The sequence below is a fragment of the Momordica charantia genome, assembly GCF_013281855.1.
Source record: "Momordica charantia cultivar OHB3-1 chromosome 6 unlocalized genomic scaffold, Mcharantia_2.0 BLBB01000006.1, whole genome shotgun sequence".
NCBI lineage: Eukaryota > Viridiplantae > Streptophyta > Magnoliopsida > Cucurbitales > Cucurbitaceae > Momordica > Momordica charantia.
This window is the reverse complement of record NW_028275164.1, coordinates 26,963,576-26,984,179: the sequence shown is the minus strand read 5'-3', so window position 1 is coordinate 26,984,179 and position 20,604 is coordinate 26,963,576. Positions and strand designations below refer to the sequence as shown.

The window sequence follows — 20,604 nt, the reverse complement described above, 5'->3', positions numbered from 1 at the left end:
TTAAATTTACTCACAAGAAAAAGGATAGAAAAAGCTCAAGAGAAATAGATGTAACATGTTTCACGTGCCAAGCTGGAAATGTCACATAAACAATCTACCAAATTTATAACAAATATTAAAAAGTGACAGTGCAAGAAATAATTAGAAGTATTAATAATTGAAGGAGAAATTTACAAAATTCGTATAAATTCAACATTTTGTTCATTCTCGGAATTATTAAGTTCAATTTACAATCTTCACATTTATTGTATTAAAAAATAATTATAATAAAGTTGTAATGATTCAAGTCGAGAAAAGAAACATCCAACAAACTTTTAACACTACTTTTTTTGGTACTGGTTCTGATATTTATGGTATCGGATTCCACCCAACACAACTCTAAAGACGTCACGAATTTTCATTTGTAGTCTTTCACTCGAAGGCTTAAAACTGAACCTTTTAAAAACTTCTCCAAACGTTCCAAGTGCACTACTCGACATCACTCAATCAAGAAAAAGGATGAGAACCTTGTTCCAGCAACTTCCAAAAAAAACTAATGAAATTCCAATGTAAAATTTTCATTTGGAAATGCAGAAATTTAAACCAGAGGGAGGGAACAACTATTCAAAGATTTCATGTAAGGTAAATATGTCAGCGTTTCTGATCCTTTCAGCAGATTAACCAATTACAAAAGTGAACCACCAAAAAACAAGTACAAAAGAGATTGTTTGCAGAGCAGGGCTGCTCGGGGTGAGGCGGGGCAAGGGATTGACAGCAATGTGAATCAACGGACGAACAGATCCTGCATATCAAATTTACTCTACAGAGAGAAGCAGAGAGTGATAACCTGTAAGTTTTACATAGATAGAAAGCAGTGATGGAGACTTTTGTTGTTTGGGATTGCAATTAAAAGCTCAGATATTTGATGTTCATAATCATAACCTAAAGAATGAAAAAAAAAAAAAATACTAACCAACTTTTGGGTTTGAATGACAGGCATTCAACTCCAATCTTCAAAAGACAAGACAAGGGAATGGGCTGGAGTTTCATGTCTCATGATAACACCTAATCAAACTACCCAAAATAATTATGATACCTATGCAAAAATAAAGCTCCGTTCTTTCTCTTTTCTTCTCTCTCTCCTATGGGGTGTTTCTCTCTCTCCTATGGGGTGTTAGGTAATACAATATTTTGCATTTTTTCCTTGGGAGCTGAGGTGTCTTCAACTTTACTTTAGGTGGCTAAGCATATAATAAGCGTAAGGCAGCCATCGGGCAAGAAAATGGTCCTTTGAGTAAGATGGTGTAATCAGAGTTTGAGATGAAAGATGATTGCTAACTTAACCTCTAATCTGCACTTTCAGATTTACAGGGAATGCGAGAATTTCTTCATATGACTATAACAGCTCGATGTGATGAGTGATAGCATCTGGGCATGAGGAGGCTTGAAGAAGCTCTAAACGGGTGAAAGGATGCGCAAACTGCAATATGTAATCTTCATCTGAAGTAAACATTGGACAAAGAATGAGAAATTAGTTCTTTGTTCCATGACCTGTGCAGCGAGTAGACAAATCTTTGGAAATTCAATTAGTTTGTTGATCCATGACAATGAGTTGTAACCAATTAAACAAATCTTTTCAGTGGAGCAATGTGAAGTGTATGGTACAAACTTACTTTCTTTGACTGTTCCATAAAGCCAGCATAACACTTCATCAGCAAAGGCAAGACAGACACCTCCCTACAAATCAACATTATAAGATACAAGAACGAGAAGCGAGTCAAACCAAACTTCTGTTAACGAATACAAATCTTGTAGCTTGATTCACAAAAGAATAATGATACTGTATATCACTTTTGAGTTAGAAGGAAACAGTATGAAACAAGATTCCAGAATAGGTCCTTGGAGTTAAATAATTCATAAAACTCAAAGAAATTATGCGTTGATGTGGGACCAATAAGTATCAATATGAATTTTTTTTTATATAAGTTTATAATTCATAAGTCAACTAAAGCTTGGCTAAGGTTTGCACTTAAACTTTTTCGGCTTGCTCATGATTTGATAACATATTGACCATTGAAATTTGGTTGGACCTGTATCTTCTTCAAAGAGACTGCTCTTCATTCACAGCGTAGGTGAGGAATTAAGAACGCTTCCTGTGTATAACTTTTCTTAATCTCCTACCATTCATCTCATCATCTGTATGCATAACCTTGAAAGAGAGAGCAGTTACATCATCATCTGCTTTTACAGTCAACCATTGTACCTTTTGATTGGCTATTCATTCTTTTGAGCTCTTATCAAGTCCTTGATTAGTGATTACCAACTTAGCAACTGGATCTGGTGGAAGGACTATTATCTAAAAGAAAATAACTTCATCCAAAGCTGTTATTGAATAGCATTAACCCTCACGATAAAGCTCAGACATAATCTTAGGATTTTCCATTCTGCATATTGGAGCACATTGTGCAAAACTGGTAAAGATCTTTCCTACAGGATAGCTTCTCAGTTCTAGCATTCCCTCTTTAGCTCTTTCAATTGGCATACTATCCTTCCATCTTCAAATTTGCTTCAGTTGCCCCCTTCCAATTTTTTGGTTAGAGAAACGACCAAATTTCAAAGGGAGAAGGGAAACTGTTTTCTATTTTTTGGGCACGTATTGTTTTTATGGCTTTGTCTTAGAGAAAATTATCAAAACCTTTTCGAAACCATGATTATCTCCTTGTTTGTGCTAAATGGAAGGTTTCCTTGTAACTTTCTTGGCCCAGTCTAAGGCTTCCTTATCCAATTAAATTTAGAGCAGAAGATCCACCTCACAAAATTTAAATACCTGCCAATAGTTTTTCATTTTCACTCTCTGTGTTATGTCTTTAGTTCTCAATCTTTCCGTGCGAACAAGCTGGCCAGCATCATTCCTGCATAAAAAGAAGATGAAGTGAATAAAAACTAAAACGAAATTTACGATATCCTAAGACCTTCAAGAAACTTCATACATCAACAAGGTGATAATACCACTTCGTAAAAACGAAAAACAGTGGGATGCTGATGTATTTTGTGTGAAAGAGTGAGCGAGATTTAAACAGCACACAGTTTTAGAGAATCAGAGATGTCAGTTAGGAAACAAATTCAGGACAGGGCAGTCGCCTAGTTAATTAGAAGAAGATGACTTCTCTACCATGGCGTATAAAGGTCTTGGACATGGAAATTTTAAGGCTGTGTATGTGGCCATATTATGGTTCAGGGAATGGGGTACAGTCTCAAGAAGGTAAAAAAGTGGTAGGAGTCGGTGGCATATCAATCACCAAGCTAAGACCAATACTAGAAAATTCCATTTTCGACCTCCCTTACTATGGCACTTTATTCACTTTGTTTAGCATGAGGAGAAGGAAAGGAATGGAAAAACTAAATATGAGGCAAGGAATTCCATCAAACGTCTATTGGCCGATACCTCAAAGAGAAAAGATTCTTTACTCACCCTGGAGACTTTTCATTCCATTAACAAACAGCTTCCATCCACCAAATAAAAGAGGCCAGCTAGATAAATAAATTACCTGAACCCAATAACAATATATGGTACGCCAGCTAAGAATGATTGTATCTGCAACCAAAAACCCAACCAAGTTAATGCCTGAACTTAGAATGGAACAAAAGACATTAATCACTTATTAAGGTAAAAAAGAAGTATTTATAATGGAACAAAAGGTAAAAATAGTCACTTATTAAGGTAAAAGACAAGCAACAGGATGAATCCAAAGACAAAAGTACAGAAATTCACGGGAACAGAGGAACTTTTCTTCGCCCTCACTTAAAAAAAAAAGAAAAAAAACAAAGGAGAGCACAATTTAAACTAAAAACAACGAAGAATAGGAAACTAGATTAATTCCAAAACTAACAAGTAACAGCAAAAGAAGGGGATAATAAAGGAATCGGTTAATTAATATTAACACATCACACGGTAGAGAAAAAATAGAAAAATAACAAAGGACCTAAAACAGAAAAGACCCCTATAAGAAACTTTATACAAATTAAACTTCCATCCATAGAAATAAGCGGTTTCGTGCTTAAAATAAATTTCCTCAGAAAACCTCCTCATAAAAATTGTATAAGATGCTCCATGTAATAATAGGCTGTCGCTCATGCGAGAAATGAAATCTCTACTACAGAAAAATTATCAATCAATCACCTTCGTTGCAGAGAAAAATATTATTGAGAGCAGAAAAAAAAGCCTCAAGTACGCAGCTACTGGAACTTTCAATGATAGACTAAATTAGACAACACTCCACCCAACTTTAATATCTATGCAGTCATTAACAAAGAATTGAAGCCATGTACAAATCAGTAAAAATCAGTCTGTCGAGGGTATTGGTCCGATGGGACAAAAACGCAAAAATTGCCCGCCCGTCATGTCCCTTGTCACAATTTCCAGCTCCTTGAAAGATTTTGTTGACTTCTTGGCCCATAGCTCAACTAGGTAACGTGGATGATTTAATTCTTATTCCAAAGTATTAAAAGTGCCATCATCTTCTTTATCTATGATATGAGGATCTTAAATTTGCATGTTTTTAGTCACGACTAGCTCAGATAGTCCAAGTGTATCCAGATACTTACCTTATACTTGATATGTGTGCTTGTTATCTATACTTCTTATGCTACATAGCATACAACATCAATAACAAAAGTAGACAATAATTGACTCATCAAGCACGAAGAGAAAAATATACCCAAAACTTAAGTAATTTCTCTCTCTCATATCTTTCTTCAGTACGCTGATCCAACTGCAAGTAACAAGGAAAAGTTACAGGTTATGAGAGCAGAGTAAGTTCAAGACATCCAAAAGCTAGATCATGAAATAAATATCTAAAGTAGTATAATAATTTTTTTATTAATGTCAACCTCGCGACTTGTCTTTAATTCAACATAAAACCTCCTTCCCTCATCAGTTGAATCACAGCAATCCATCTCAGCACCCATCAGGATGCGATGAGCGCCTAGTTTTGTTTTAATAACAGCACAGTACTCAGCATTTGCATCTACATGATGTATCCCTTCTCCATCACCTCTTCTTGGGTCCTCAGTAGCAAGGTTCTCAAAACAGTAACCCCAATAGCACCTATAAGACGAGTAAGTTACCAAGGCACAACAACAAATTTTGATAAAAATAAATAAAAAATTTTAATAGCATAATATTGCCAATTTATCATAGAAATTAGCAAATAGAAAAAACAAAAACAAAAAAGGCACCATGAATATGTATTGTCCAACACCCCCCCCCCCCCCAACAAAAAAAAAGAGTACAAGAAAAGAACTATACGTACTTCCTATCTACCGCACCTGTCAGTTCGTATCCACAATTCATATACAACTACTAATGTCACAAGTGTCTAAAGAGAGAGTTGGCTTGCACTGCATTTTCAACTATCTAAATTCACTGTGTAGCTTCTGCCCTAACATCCCACTAATGCTTTCATTCTTATGTATGATAATCGTTGAAAACTGAGAACCCTCCCAGCAATAAGATAAAATACTCATGGTTATCAGCCCAAGCGAGATCATACCAACATCTTCTCATATTAGTTCTGTGAAATCTTCTTCTAATGCATTTGCTAAAAGCCCATTAAAATTCTAGTACCTTCGACGCTCCAATTCACTTTGGGGTCTTTCTGGTAATTTATGCACATCTAGGTAGACGACACCGTTTCTTTTATGGACACCCATTTCCCAAGGCTCATGACGAATATAAGCAGTAGCCAATATCTGCATTAAAAGCAGCAATTTTAACATGATAACGATACTGGAGCATTCTATACCAGTCAGAATATAGATATATTATCTAAAAAACAATCCGCACGATACAAAACATGTATTCACACATGCTACTGCCCTTAGGGTCAGGAGAATATAAGCATTATTAAAACCAAAAAGAATATAAGCATTATTAAAACCAAAAAGAATCACGACTCCCTTCCGCTATTCTATAAGAAGTCAAACATAAAATAGATTCCAAAAAAAAAAAATCAAAATTCCATACCTAGATCCCAAAATAAAACTCCGTATGGATATAAGCATTGATAAATAAAGCCAAAAATAAACCATGACACCATCTAGATATTCTATTAGAAGCACAAAAGGAGTAGTGAACCGTAAAACAAATAATAGGACAAAGCAAAAGCATCATCACAAGTACCTTGTTAAGATTGTTACGGAAAGTCTGGAAACACAAGAGGGCAAATTCATTAGTAATGGACTGATAGACTGGCATTAAAGTTAAAATCCAGAAGCTAACAAGTGGCTCACCACAAAATGAATATTTTGAAGAGGGATGTTTTTGTCCCTTATGCAGGAAAGGAGGTCACCAAAACCCTGAGAACCTAAGTCTGAATAAAAGCAAGAGAAAGTGATACAAAAGTTAGAAGTATATATTAGTTCTTTCAACGAGTATTTTATCTGATTCAATCCGATATCTATACCAGCTTAGACACAAATTTAATGAAAAAAATCAAACAAAATATTTTGGAAACTTGCATACCTTTCTTCTCGATAAAAGTGTCAAAACCTTCATTCAAATCAGCTCCAATATCTTCAGTAATAAAGCGCTTAAACAGTCTCTAGTAGTGGCATATTAACAAGCAAAATGAGGGAAAGGAGAACTTTATCACCTGATCACATATTTATAGACAACACAAAAACATCCACGAAAAATGATATGAAGAAAACAACTCTAAACAGCTTACCAAGCTGCGGTCATCAAAGTAGACATCTCCTCCTTCTATACGACTATAGCAAGCAAGTTCACAAGGCTATCAAAAAAAAATTATCAACAAGAGGTCAAGAATGAAACAAAACAAACTTTGTGAAAGAACGAGAGCGTTGATAACAGCTCACCTTCTCTTGAGGCATAATAGAATGCAAATGGCATTGTGAACCATAATATAATAAAAATGCCAAAACAATTCTAAAACTGCCTTTCCAACATCACCCAATAAGGACCATACCGTACAAACGCAAGCCAATTAAGCAACCAATTTGAGAAAATTACTCTGAATGTCTATGGCGTCAATTTGTGTGTATGAAGAGCAGGGAGGAAACAATATCCATACCTCCTGAAAAGCAATGCACTTTCTCGCCAGTGTTTCTTCACTTTTGGTAAGCTTCATGTCTGAGACAAAACGTTCATCATGACGTCCATTAGAAAACTTTGATCCATAGCCACCGAAGCCATGCCTTTGAGGGAATGGTCCAGGCCGTGGAAGGAGGCCTGATCCTCTATCATTATTCCCCCAACGACCTCGCCCAAATGCTCCTCTACCAGGGTTGTTATTGTTCCTTATTGCAGGTAAGACTGCCATAAAATTAATCAACTGAGAAAAATTACGAATCTTCAACTCCCTCTCCTATTTCTATACGTAACTTCTCTCGTAATTTAACCAATAAAAGAGAGAATTAAAAATTGTCATGTAATCACTGCATAATCCATATATCTAATATTCCAAAAAGAACCCCAAAAGTTTCCAACTTGGATCATTTATAACTCATTTGAAGTTCGGATTTTCAATGGCAGCCTACAAAATTTTACAGAAAGTGACGATTCTCTGCTGTCCGTATGACATTCAAATCATAGGTGCTAGTTTCATTCCAGTTCAGACAATTAGTTCATTCTAGAACATACTTCCTGCCGACTGAACCGAAAAATGCAAAACCATTCCAATTTTCAAACTCTTTCAAGCAATTTAAACTAAAGACTTCAGGAAAAGGAAAACATTAAACATAATTAGACTACAAAGAAAAAACTTCAATCACTCCCTCCAAAGATTCAGAAGCCCAGTTTAAACAGTGGCATAAACGGAAACAAACTAAGAAGAAGAAAAAACAGTCTCACATCCAGAAAACATAAGCGGAACACACCAAATAGTGGTGTTTTCAAGAATGTACGCAAATTAAGTAACAACCACGACTAAAATTACCTGGAACTGGATAAGGACTAACAGCAAGTGTTTTACAATAATCCTCGTTATCAGAACCAAATAGATCTCTATCCTCGTACCGAGGATTGTACTGCACTTCTTCACCATTTTCGTCGTCTTCTTCTCCAGCACTACTCGCACTCCCACTGCCTCCACTACTGCTCTCGCCTCCATCGCTCGCGTTGGACGACGAAGAATCCGAAGACGATGAAGAAGAGGAGGACGACGAAGATTGCGATGACGAGCGGGCAGCATCTCGGTCATGATGGTCGTTGTCGTTGTTGTCTGCATTCTCGAGCTCTTCGCCGAATATATCTACATCTTGCTCGGAGAAATCCATTCAAGAGACGAACTCCGGCAATCTTGGCTGCGAATTGACGATGGATTTTCGATCAAAAGAAGTTGGAATTGAGATGGCAGGAACCCGACAGGCGCTCAGTGGAACATGACTCGAACTCGAAAGGTTTTCTCCTTCTGGGAAGAGTAATGGAGATTGGAGAATCTGATACGCGAGTCGTCCGAATTGACAAGGTGAGTGGACTCGGTTTGTCACCAATTTGGGCCTTGAGGGATATTTCGGCCCATGTGTAAAAAGCAATGAGTTCGTAACTTCATAAATATGTATTTTTTTTTTCTAGAATGCGTTTATTCATCCATGACCTAGGTAGGGCTGCACATCAGTCGGTCAGTAAAATCAATAGGACAACTGACCATTTAGTTTGAGTCGATCAGAATTATTTTTTTATTTTGTACAAAGGTCACTAACTACTATCAGTTTAGTCGATCGGGTTTAAAAAAACTAATATTTATTAATAAGAGATAAATAGGAAAAATGGAGGAAAAGAGAGGAAGAATAAATAAGAGTGGGAGAGTCCAACGAATAAAATTTTGTAAGGGAGATCAAAGTAGAGCGGAGAAAAGATGTGTGTATAACAAAGATTGAAAATCTCCATTTTAACTCAAACAATGGTGACCAGCGTCATTCTCCTCCTCTCTCGTGGTTGTTGTGCGCTATCACCTCTATTGCTTCTAACCAAAGGTGGATTTGCATAGGGACTAGAAGGGCACGTGCCGTGGAGTTTAGATTAAATATAATATAGTATACAGTTTTAGAAATAAAATGGTCATTGGTTGGGTGGCTTCTTCATGATCTTGTGATTGAATCTCATCTTTACAGATTTTTTCAAATATATTTTTTTCATACCTCGCGGCCCTGCGTCTATTTTTTAATATATTGTATGGTAATCTTTATTTTGGTTTTTCAAATATATTTAAAAAATATATCTTTTTTTTAATTATTTCAAAGGAGAAATTTAACTTTTATGTCCAATTAAATTTTTTTCTTTTTACAAAATATGTCTAATTAAGGTTATATAGAACATATTCTCTTAATAAATTTAAATTCATAACCCAAAACTTACATAAATGTCATAATTTTTATCTATCTATTCAATTCATGCTAATTCACTTATTAATTAAAAAAAGATTAAAAAAACTCACTCATTTCAAAAAATCAAGTTTCTCAAATTAAATTTGATTACAAGGCACAAAATCAATAGTTAAAAAATTATGCCAAAACTTACACAGTTAAGCCAAAACAACTAACTCTAATGTCATTTTAGTCTAAATTCTATTACTTTTTCATATAAAAATATATTTTCTAACTCATTTATGATAATATTTTTTTCACAAAAATTTCAAATGAAAATATATAAATTTGTGACTCAGATGAAAATTACATACTTATCCAATTGTAAGATAGTAAATTGATATACATACTTATCCAATTGTAAGATAGTAAATTGATATACATTGCCAGGTACAGACATAAACTTGATAATTTCCCATTATATTTGTATACATTTATGCCCCCGACATCAAATTCTGGATCTGTCACCGCTCTAATCATTGTCAGAATTGAAACTAAGGTAGAAGGAATTCAACTCGCTCGCCTCTTCATTGTGACTTCTAGATCAACTTTGGTGACAGTTCCATTCTGAAGGCTTGAAATGAAACCTGAATATGGAACGCTTTTAGGTGGTGGGAACTGCTGTTATTTTCAGGAAAAAATAGCATAGCCCCAAAACAATGGAAACTGAAGCAGAAAAGGTCACCTTCCTAACATTCTTCCTAAAAAATGTCACTACATTGTTTAGAGCTGACCTAACAGAAACTGTTTTCAATCTTATTATAGACAACAATCTCAACCTCGGGCATTTTATTCCCAAATTGTTGTTTCTTCCACTACCCAGATGGGGCATTTTATCATTCATCAAATGCCCAAGTTTTACTGTTACGAGATAATCCACGCCGAGATTTACAGAACTTGCTCAACTATAAACAAATTTAACATTAACCGAAATCTACGACTGTATAGCAACTCAGAATGAAAATTTCTGCACGTAGCAGAAAACGCCACAGAAGGAAGAGCAACGGAACTACAAGAAAAGTTTCTAATATGAGCTCTTTTGATATCTATACCCACCTTAGACAGATTTATCCTTTCCATGATGACGATAGGGCTGGACGGTAGGACTTATCTGTTGAGAATGGAGCCAAATTAAAAGAAAGAATGAAGGTGGCTTAATGGGCTTAAATAAAAAAAAAGGCCCATTACATTATTTCTTCTTCATTAAATTGGCAATTTTCTTTTGTCAAAAAGTAAGTGTATGCCGCCCACGATTTTAGCAACCCCTAGAGGGAGAATCAAGTGAGAGAAATTTACAGAGAGAGAGGGTTTGGCGAGAGTTTCTTCGTGAGGCTTCACGGAGAAGAAAAACGTGACTCTGTAAGTTTTTGTTTCCATTGAAGAATTTTAGAAGCTTATAAGAGTGATTCGTGAGCATTTTTCTTTGAGAGAAAAGTGAGAGAAATCATTGTAGAACGTTGTAAACTCTTGAAGATTCTCCTGACATTTAGTGGAACCTGCAACGGTAGCAGAGAACTGGACGTAGCCCACATTGGGCGAACCAGTATAAATCCGGTGTCGATTTCTCTTCCCTATATTTTATTGTTCTTGTTGCTTGAGGTTTAGGTTGATTTATCTACTCTTTGAGCATAGTTCTGATTTGATTTATTTCTGTTATAATTGGAACCAGAACCTGATCTGGGATTAGTTAGCATATATTGCTGGAATTGTGATTGAGATAATATTTATTAGCTTGTTTTATTCCTATCAAGTGGTATCAGAGCGAGGTTGAAGAACAATGGCAGGGGACGACAAATTGGTCACTTTTAATGGGTCGGATTTTTCGTTTTGGAAAAATCAGGTATTAGATTATTTGCACTCGAAAGAGTTGGAATTGCCATTAGAAGGAAAGCCGGATGATATGGGAGAAAAAGAATGGAAGAAGTTGGACAGGAAAGTGTTGGGTACGATTCGTCTGACATTAACTAAAAATGTTCAGAGCAGCGTGGCAAAGGAAACGACCACAATGAGGTTGATGAATGCCCTGGCCAACATGTATGAAAAACCCTCGGTAAATAATAAGGTGTATCTTGCAACTAAATTTTTTAATTTGAAAATGGCTGAGGGTACACCTATTACTGCCCATTTAAATGAGTTTGATGCATTGATTAATAAACTGGTAGCTGTTGATTTAGAATTCAGTGATGAAGTTTATGCTATTTTGTTATTAAGATCTTTGCCTGATAGTTGGGAACCCATGCGAGCTGCTATTTCGAATTCTTGTGGGAAAGAGAAATTGAAATTTGAAGATGTTAGAGATGCAGCTTTTGCAGAAGAAATTCGCAGGAAGGACTCTGGTATCGCTTCTACTTCTGGTTCAGTTTTGAATGTGGACAGAGGAAGAAATAATAACAGAGGTTATTGGAATCGAGGCAAGTCGAAAAACAACAGAAGCAGGTCGAAAAACAGCAGGTTTGAGTGTTGGAATTGTGGTAAGACTGGACACTTGAAGAGGAATTGCAAGGCCCCAAAGAAAAATGATGGGAACGACGCCGGTGCCAATGTTGCTGAGCAGATACATGATGCTCTGGTTCTTGTAGTTGAGAGTGCTCATGACACATGGGTGATGGATTCAGGTGCGTCTTTTCATACTACAGGACAACGTGACATTCTTGAAAATTATATTGCAGGAAATCATGGAAAGGTCTATCTTGCCGATGGAGAGCCTTTGGATATCATTGGTATCGGTGACGTGAATTTAAAAATGGCGAATGGTTCATTTTGGAAAATTCGCAAGGTACGTCACGTTCAGAATATGATGAAAAACTTGATTTCTGTGGGGCAGTTGGATAATGAAGGATGTGAAATATCCTTTGGTCAATGAAACTGGAAAGTTACAAAGGGTGCCATGGTGATTGCTCGAGGAAGCAAGTCAGGAACTTTGTATGTCAACAACAATGATAAAGACATGGTGGCTGTTGTAGATCATTCGAGCTATACTCAATTATGGCATAACAAACTGGGACATATGAGTGAAAAAGGTATGAAAATTCTTCACTCTACAGGGAAGTTACAGGGACTTAAGGCAGTTGACCACAAGCTATGTGAAGGTTGTGTATTTGAGAAGCAGAAGCGTGTCAGTTTCTCAAAAACAGGTGCAGCGCCAAAACCTACGAAATTGGAGCTGGTTCACACTGATGTGTGGGGGCCTTCTGAAGTTTCTTCTCTCGGAGGTTCCAGATACTATGTGACCTTTATAGATGACTCAAGCAGGAAGGTATGGACTTATTTTCTCAAACATAAGTCTGATGTATTTTCTGTTTTCAAAACTTGGAAGGCTATGGTTGAGAATGAGACAGGTCTAAAAATTAAAAGCTTGAGGTCAGACAATGGTGGTGAGTATGTTGATGGGGAATTTAAAAGTATTGTGCAGACAGTGGAATTGTGATGGTAAACACTATTCCAGGGACACCACAGCAGAACGGTGTGGCAGAGAGAATGACAGGACGTTGAATGAGCGTGCCAGGAGCATGAGATTACATGCGGGATTGCCTAAGATGTTCTGGGCAGAGGCAATCAACACTGCGACCTATCTGATCAATAGGAGTCCGACCACATCAGTAGACTTCAAATTGCCTGAAGAAGTCTAGAACGGTAAACAGGTAAACCTTTCTCATTTAAAGGTTTTTGGCTGTGTATCTTACCTTCACATTGATGCTGCAGACAGGAGTAAACTGGATGCTAAATCCAAGAAGTGTTATTTTCTTGGTTATGGCGGAGCTGAGATGGGCTATAGGTTTTGGGATGACCAAAACAAGAAAATTATTAGAAGCAAGAACGTGATCTTCAATGAGGATGTTCTGTACAAGGACAGAGCAAATGATAAACTTGAAAAGTCAGAGTCAGATGAAAGTACAGAAGAGAAGACTAGCTACATAAGTCTTCCCAGAGTTGAGACCAAGACAACAAGAATTGAAGATCATAGTACAACCACTCCTGAGGAACCAGTTGTGGAATCTGAGGAACAGGTTATTGAACCTGATGGACCAGTTGTTGAAACTGAAGAAGTTCAGAGAACACCACCTACAGCAGTTAGGAGATCTAGCAGAACTATCAGACCACCACAAAGGTATTCCCCTACTTTGAATTATATATTATTGACTGACAAAGGTGAACCTAAATGTTATGAAGAAGCAGTTCAGTTAGAAGATTCTGTCAAGTGGGAGTTAGCCATGAAGGATGAAATGAATTCTCTTCTGACAAACCAGACATGGCAACTTACTGAGTTACCAAGAGGTAAGAAAGCTTTGCAGAACAAATGGGTGTATAGAATCAAACAGGAGCCCGATGACAGCAAAAGATATAAAGCAAGGCTTGTAGTCAAAGGCTTTCAACAAAAGGAAGGTATTGACTTTAATGAAATTTTTTCTCCAGTAGTTAAACTAACTACTATTAGAACTGTATTATCGATAGTGGCAGAAGAAGATTTGTTTCTGGAACAAATGGATGTAAAAACAGCTTTTCTTCACGGTGATTTGGAGGAAGAAATTTACATGAAGCAGCCATAGGGATTTACAGTACAGGGACAGGAGAAAATGGTTTGTAAACTTCAGAGAAGCCTGTATGGTCTCAAACAGGCTCCCAGACAGTGGTACAAGAAATTTGACAGTTTTATGTGCAATAATGGATTTCAGAGGTGTCAGGCATATCATTGTTGCTACATAAGAACTCAGGGTAACTCTTCTATTATTTTATTGCTATATGTTGATGATGTGTTAATAGCAGGACCAAACAAACAGGAAATTCTAAAGATAAAGGTTGAATTATCTGGAGAATTTGATATGAAAGATTTGGGAGCTGCCAAACAAATCCTAGGGATGAGGATCGAGAGAAAAAGATGGTACGTTAACATTGTCACAGGAAGAATATGTAAAAAAGGTGCTAAACAGATTCTACATGGGAGATGCAAAACCTGTGAGTACTCTTTTAGCGTGTCATTTTAGATTATCTAAGGAGCACTCACCACTACTGAGCAAGAAAGAGATTATATGGCTAGAATTTCGTACACTTCAGCTATAGGTAGCCTGATGTATGCCATGGTTTGCACAAGACCAGATATTGCACATGCAGTGGGAGTTGTTAGCAGGTATATGAATAATCCAGGGAAGCAGCACTGGGAGGCTGTGAAGTGGATCTTCAGATACTTGAGAGGAACGACTGATTATGCTTTACATTTTAAAAGGTCAGATTTTAAATTGCAGGGCTATGTTGATGCAGATAGGGCAGGTGATACAGATGGCAGAAAAAGTACTACCAGGTATGTATTTACTTTGGGTAATACTGCTATTAGTTGGGTCTCTAGATTGCAGAAGATAGTAGCACTTTCTACTACAGAAGCCGAGTATGTTGCAGTTACTGAGGCAAGTAAAGAGATGATATGGCTTCAGTCCTTTTCAGAAGAACTTGGTTTGAAATTGGGAAAAGGGACTTTGCATTGGGACAGTCAGAGCGCTATTCATTTAGCAAAGAATCCTGTATTTCATTCGAAAACGAAACATATACAGATAAGGTACCATTTTATCAGATCAGCTTTGGAAGATGGGATGCTGGTGCTTGAAAAGATTCCAGGAACTGAGAATCCAGCCGATATGTTTACCAAGGCCGTCCTTGTTGATAAACTGAAGTTGTGCGCAACTTCAGTTGGACTTCTCCATGAGTAGAGAGGAGCCGCTACCGTTGCAGAAGAGACGTGATGCTTGTTTTGTCTCCAAGTGGGAGATTGTTGAGAATGGAGCCAAATTAAAAGAAAAGGTGGCTTAATGGGCTTAAATAAAAAAAAAGGCCCATTACATTATTTCCATTAAGTTGGCAATTTTCTTTTGTTAAAAAGTAAGTGTCTGCCGCCCACGATTTTAACAACCCCTAGAGGGAGAATCAAGTGAGAGAAATTTACAGAGAGAGGGTTTGGCGAGAGTTTCTTCGTGAGGCTTCACAGAGAAGAAAAACGTGAGCTCTGTAAGTTTTTGTTTCCATTGAAGAATTTTAGAAGCTTATAAGAGTGATTCGTGAGCATTTTTCTTTGAGAGAAAAGTGAGAGAGATCATTATAGAGCGTTGTAAACTCTTGAAGATTCTCCTGACATTTAGTGGAACCTGCAACGGTAGCAAAGAACTGGACGTAGCCCACATTTGGTGAACCAGTATAAATCCGGTGTCGATTTCTCTTCCCTATATTTTATTGTTCTTGTTGCTTGATGTTTAGGTTGATTTATCTACTCTTTGAGCATAGTTCTGATTTGATTTATTTCCGTTATAATTGGAACCAGAACCTGATCTGGGATTAGTTAGCATATATTGTCTGGAATTGTGATTGAGATAATATTTGTTAGCTTGTTTTATTCCTATCATTATCACACCACGCACAGAGATCTTTCCATTGTCAGAGGAAAGGTTCCGGCTACGGTGGAACCGTGTTGATTCTGACATTTTGTCTTGTTAGAAGAGGACTTAGTCTCCTAACTGAGGTCTGACATTTTGTCTTGTTAGAGGAGGACTTAGTCTCCCAACTGCGGTCTCCGTCAGAATCGTTGTTTTCTCCTGAACCAACCAAAGTATGATGATGGCAATAACCGCATTTGCCGTTAAAAGTCAACCAATGTTCTACCTATGCATGCACGTTGCCCCCTATGAATTACTTCCAAGAAAGTGCCAGGAGAAAATTCAATCAAAATATTTTGGAAACTTACCTTTCTGCTCAATAGAAGAGTCAAAACCTTCATTCAAATCAACTCCAATATCTTCAGTAATAAAGCTCTTAAACAATCTCTAGTAGTGGCATATTAATAATCAAAATGAGGTAAAAGAGCATTTGATCACCTGCTCACATATTTATAGACAACACAACGACATCCATGAAAAATGATATGTAGAAAGCAACTCTAAATAGCTTACCAAGCTGCAGTCATCAAAATAGATATCTCCACGACTACAGCAAGCAAGTTCACAAGGCTATAAAAAAAATTAATAAATTAAGATCAGCTAAAAGTCAAGAATGATAACGAACAAACTTGGAGAAAGAACGAGAGCATCCATAAAAGTTCCACTTCTCTTGAAGCATGATAGAATGCAAACGGCATTGTGAACCATAATATAATAAAAATGCCACAAAAACAAAATAAAAACAAAACTAAAACTGCATTTTCAACATCACCCAATAGGGACCATACCATACAAACACAAGCCAATGAAGCAACCAATTTGAGAAAATTACTTTGAATGTCTACGTCATCAATTTGTGTGTATATGTAGAGCAAGAAAGAAACAATATCCATACCTCCTGAGAAGCAATGCACTTTCTTGACTATAAGTTCAACAAATACCAACCCATTTTTTGAATGCTCTTACATACTCCAACCTCTTCTTTTGTGCCTCAGTTCTGGCTTCTGATGGCTTTAAGCTCCTATAAAGATTCTTATGAAGCTTTAGGAACTCACTTTTGTACATCCCTTTGTCAGTGAACATCTTCTGCTCCTCCATATGGCCAGCAATTTCCATCACTCTCTCAAAGTAACCACCTTGAAGGAAGCATAGCAATAAGAACTCATAGAGTTCTCTGCTCATAACAAAATTTCTGCTCCCTATATTCCTCTTCATGTCTCCCCATAGAATCGTGATGTCGCGATACATTTGCAAAGAAGAAAACCCGAATGCTAGATTGGCGAAAGTTTGCAAAGTAGGTTGAATACTGATCTGTTGCATTCTTTTGTATGCCTGTAAGGCATCCTCAATCATTTTGGCCTTGCAGAAAAAGTAGATAGAAGAATTGAGCTTGTAAACTCTAGGAGAAATTGCACTAGTCTCTTTCATCTCTTGAACTAGAGATTCAACTAGAGATGTTTCATGAGTAGTTGGAGGATTATCCTGTGACGAAGTTCGATTAGCTAATTTTGGAGAATATGTAGAGCTAACCATGTCTGCTGTGGTATCGGTGGACAAGCCAACCTTTGCCATTTGTTTTTGCAGTACATCTGCTTCCCTGAGCATTTCTTGGTTGTAATATGCTTTCAAGAGCAAGAAGTACACTGCGGAGTCAACTGCTGAGCCAGCTGTTTCCACGTCGTCCAAAATGTCATGGGCAATCTCGAGCCAACCTAAATAAATGCAAGTTTTAACTACGGCAGAACATAAGTTGGATCCTTCGGTCGATGCCAATCCTTTTTGAACTTGAAGTAAAAGTTTTGAGAGCTCAGAAGTTTTTCCAAGTCTCTTGAATTCGATAACGAGTTTCGAAAGAGTCTTTTTACTGGAAACAAGTTTTCCATTATTATAATTTATAAACTCTGGTTTGGCTTCCACATTGAGAACCGAATCCTTCTGTAGCAATTCTGGCATAATCTTTATCTTCAATCCAGCCTTTAGATGGTGTGATCCAATTGGAATAAGGCTAGACTTTTGTGAGTCCCTCCAATGTTTTTGAATCCTAGGAGACTCGCCAAATCGACAAGTTTCCAGCACGAGATTAGCAGCAGACTCGAAATCATTAAACTTAAAGTGCAAGCTCAACAAGCTATCATAAAACTGACAATAATGACAAACTAATGAAGGTGAAACTTGGTCAATATGGATTTTGAAATTCATTATATCATCTCTTTGTCCATTCATGTCATAAATCTTGGCAATTAGGACAATTGTATGTGCATCAGCAACAACCCCAGTTTGAGACATTAATTCCACCAACTGCTGGCCCTTAAAAGATAATTTAAACTTGACACAGGCATCGAACACCAAGTTAAAGACCATGGTATCTGGTTTCATCAACTTCGCTTGATCATTCCTATTTGCAACCTGTTGTAAGAAACAATCACATATCTGGACCAATATATTGGAAGCAAGATATGTTCCAACCTCTGTCTTCACCTTGTGCAGTATAACCAACTGCAACAGTTCCATTCGCGGTAATCTCTTCGTCTCTAACATCAATCTAAGAATCTTCGAAGCGAGAATTGGCATTTGGGATCTTGCCAATGTGAGGGCAAGTTTAGTTAAGACATCAAGTTGCAATACAATTGGCTTCTCTTTCCAAATTTGAAAAACCAAGTTACATGCCTTCTTTAACTTATTGCAATCAGAAGTATATGACAATTGAGAAACCAACATAAGCAAAACGTTGTCCTTTGGAAAACCATATAACCTTCTGAAATCATCAAACAACTCCCATGCTTCATCGGTTTGATGATCTTTTAAAGCAGTTTCCAACTTCCCCAAGAGCACTTCATAAGAGGAACCTCCCCATGACAATTTCGTAGTGTGTACAGAAGTAGAAAGACAACGAGAAAGTCGAAATTGAGACTTCATATACAATAGTTCTTCAACTCTAGGGCTTCCAAAAATTCTAATGAAGATCAAATTCTCAGAAATGCGTAAGGCAGAAACTAATCCAGATTTTAAAGAAAAACCCGTCCATAAACGGGATTGCACAAGTCTTTCTCTCGCTAAGATAAGGGCCATAAAAATTAATAAATTACCCTACAAATTATCCACATATGAAAAAGGAATTCAACCTCTGGAGCAAGTCGGGAAGTCAGAAGTTAGAAAGAGATAAACCATACCTCGAATACGCACATCGACGTATTTCCAGAGATGGTGCTTGGAATTTCCTATAACATTTGTAGATGGCTGCATAAACTTCTTCTTCAACACCAGTTCATAGGATTATAGCTAATAAACTGAGAAGATTATAACTAACACCAGTTTCTGGTGGTCGTTGTCGTTGTCGTTGTTGTCTTCATTCTGGAGCTCTTCGCCGAATATATCTACATCTTGCTCGGAGAAATCCATTCAAGAGACGAATTCCGGCGACCTTGGCTGCGAATTGGCGATGGTTTTCGATCAAAAGAAGTTGGAATTGAGATGGCAGGAACCCAACATGGAACATGACTCGAACTCGATAATCTGATACTACTCGAGTCGTCCGAATTGACAAGGTGAGTGGACTCGGCTTGTCACCAATTTGGGCCTTCAGCGAATATAAAGTGTCCATTGAGAAGTTCTCGTTGTTTTTTTTTTCTATATTTTTTATCAACTTTAATTTCATAAAAATGCACTGTCAAAAAAAATCATAAAAATGCATAAATTTCCATATTCATTAATATTTAAATAAAAATTATATTTAAAACATAAAATAAGGAGAACTTCTCGACATTGATAGGCTATTCGATAATATGTTCCTTTAAATAAATAATTAGTGCAATTTTTAAATATTACTAAATAGTACGAAGTTCGACACAATCAAAGTTAAGTTTCTTGGGTTGAGTATTATCTATTGTAAAACTACTCAAACCAAAACTAAACTATTATATTTTCTTTTGTCCAACTAGATTCCAATTTATTTAAAAAAACAAGAGTTTAACTTTTAAGACTAAAAAACAAAAGAAAATAAATAATGGGAGGTTGAAGAGGGAGCGTAGAGTTGTATTAGCCTTTATATTTATATAATTATATGATTATTTTATTTTATTTTTTTCATTTATTTTAACCAGATATTTAATTTTTATCGATTTAAAATTTATTGGTTCGAAACAATATTACGAATTTAAGCTCAATTGTATGATTTTAAAATGCTAGAATTTAAAATAATTTTGTTCAATTCCAACCGCCAATCAAGGGATTTTTTTAATATTATTTTTTATCAAACTTATTCCAAAAATATACCATTAATATATCATTGTACATAGTTTGGTAATTGGTTAATGGTATATTTTTGAGAATAAATTTGGTAAAAAAATAATATTAAGCAAAAAAAAAGTAAAAATAAATAAATAAATAAAGGGTCCCCAAACCAAGCATATGTCCTTTTCGGATTTTAGGTTGAAAACTGTGGCTTATTATTATTTTTTTTAATCATAAAAAATCATATTTTTTTTCTTAGCATTTTTTTATTTTTTATTTTAATTAACCTTTAGTAAATATCGCAATATTTGTCTTAAACTTCTTCGTATTATAATATTTACCTTATTAGATTTTTGTTTAGAAAATATTTGTATATGACACTAAGAGGCTATTTCTTTTGTAGAAATTCAAGATTCGTATTGGATGAACGTATGAATTTATAAGTTTAATTTGTATAAATGTAGAATACTTGGAGGCATCTAACATATTCTAAGGGGTGTTTTTGAAACCCGAGTTTTCAAAATTCCTAGAAGGTATTATCTCTTTATATTGGTGCTTTTTTTTTTTGTCTTTCGTGACTTGTTCATGTATT

General features: G+C 36.3%; 2 protein-coding genes across 10 annotated transcripts; both read right to left on the bottom strand.

Annotated features, from left to right (window-relative positions):
* Nucleotides 1-589: 589 nt before the first annotated feature.
* LOC111024024 (glycine-rich protein) lies at nucleotides 590-8,442 on the bottom strand. Of its 2 annotated transcripts, XR_002603266.2 has the most exons (14): nucleotides 7,938-8,442; nucleotides 7,074-7,315; nucleotides 6,708-6,773; nucleotides 6,503-6,581; nucleotides 6,271-6,350; nucleotides 6,161-6,184; nucleotides 5,606-5,730; nucleotides 4,870-5,086; nucleotides 4,698-4,751; nucleotides 3,528-3,574; nucleotides 2,807-2,891; nucleotides 1,653-1,716; nucleotides 1,324-1,479; nucleotides 590-799 (listed from the first exon to the last, which is right to left on the bottom strand). XR_002603266.2 is itself a non-coding variant. In XM_022301601.2 (13 exons), exons 1-13 carry the CDS (start codon nucleotides 8,275-8,277, stop codon nucleotides 1,376-1,378), a joined length of 1,527 nt encoding a protein of 508 aa, XP_022157293.1. In that variant the 5' UTR covers nucleotides 8,278-8,441; the 3' UTR covers nucleotides 590-1,375. The 2 variants fall into 2 exon arrangements, 1 of the variants encoding a protein (XP_022157293.1); XM_022301601.2 differs by having other exon boundaries at nucleotides 590-1,479; nucleotides 7,938-8,441.
* A 1,211-nt stretch (nucleotides 8,443-9,653) lies between these two features.
* LOC111024534 (Pentatricopeptide repeat (PPR) superfamily protein) lies at nucleotides 9,654-19,347 on the bottom strand. 8 transcript variants are annotated; one of them, XR_015791619.1, is made up of 5 exons: nucleotides 18,953-19,347; nucleotides 16,678-18,869; nucleotides 16,296-16,352; nucleotides 10,423-10,477; nucleotides 9,654-9,953 (listed from the first exon to the last, which is right to left on the bottom strand). XR_015791619.1 is itself a non-coding variant. In XM_088125459.1 (3 exons), the coding sequence occupies exons 1-2, from the start codon at nucleotides 18,965-18,967 to the stop codon at nucleotides 16,713-16,715; spliced, it is 2,172 nt and encodes a 723-aa protein (XP_087981585.1). In that variant the 5' UTR covers nucleotides 18,968-19,347; the 3' UTR covers nucleotides 9,654-16,352; nucleotides 16,678-16,712. The 8 variants fall into 8 exon arrangements, 2 of the variants coding, with proteins under 2 accessions (XP_087981585.1, XP_087981586.1); XR_015791617.1 differs by having other exon boundaries at nucleotides 10,423-16,352; XR_015791618.1 differs by having other exon boundaries at nucleotides 9,654-10,477.
* Nucleotides 19,348-20,604: the final 1,257 nt, after the last annotated feature.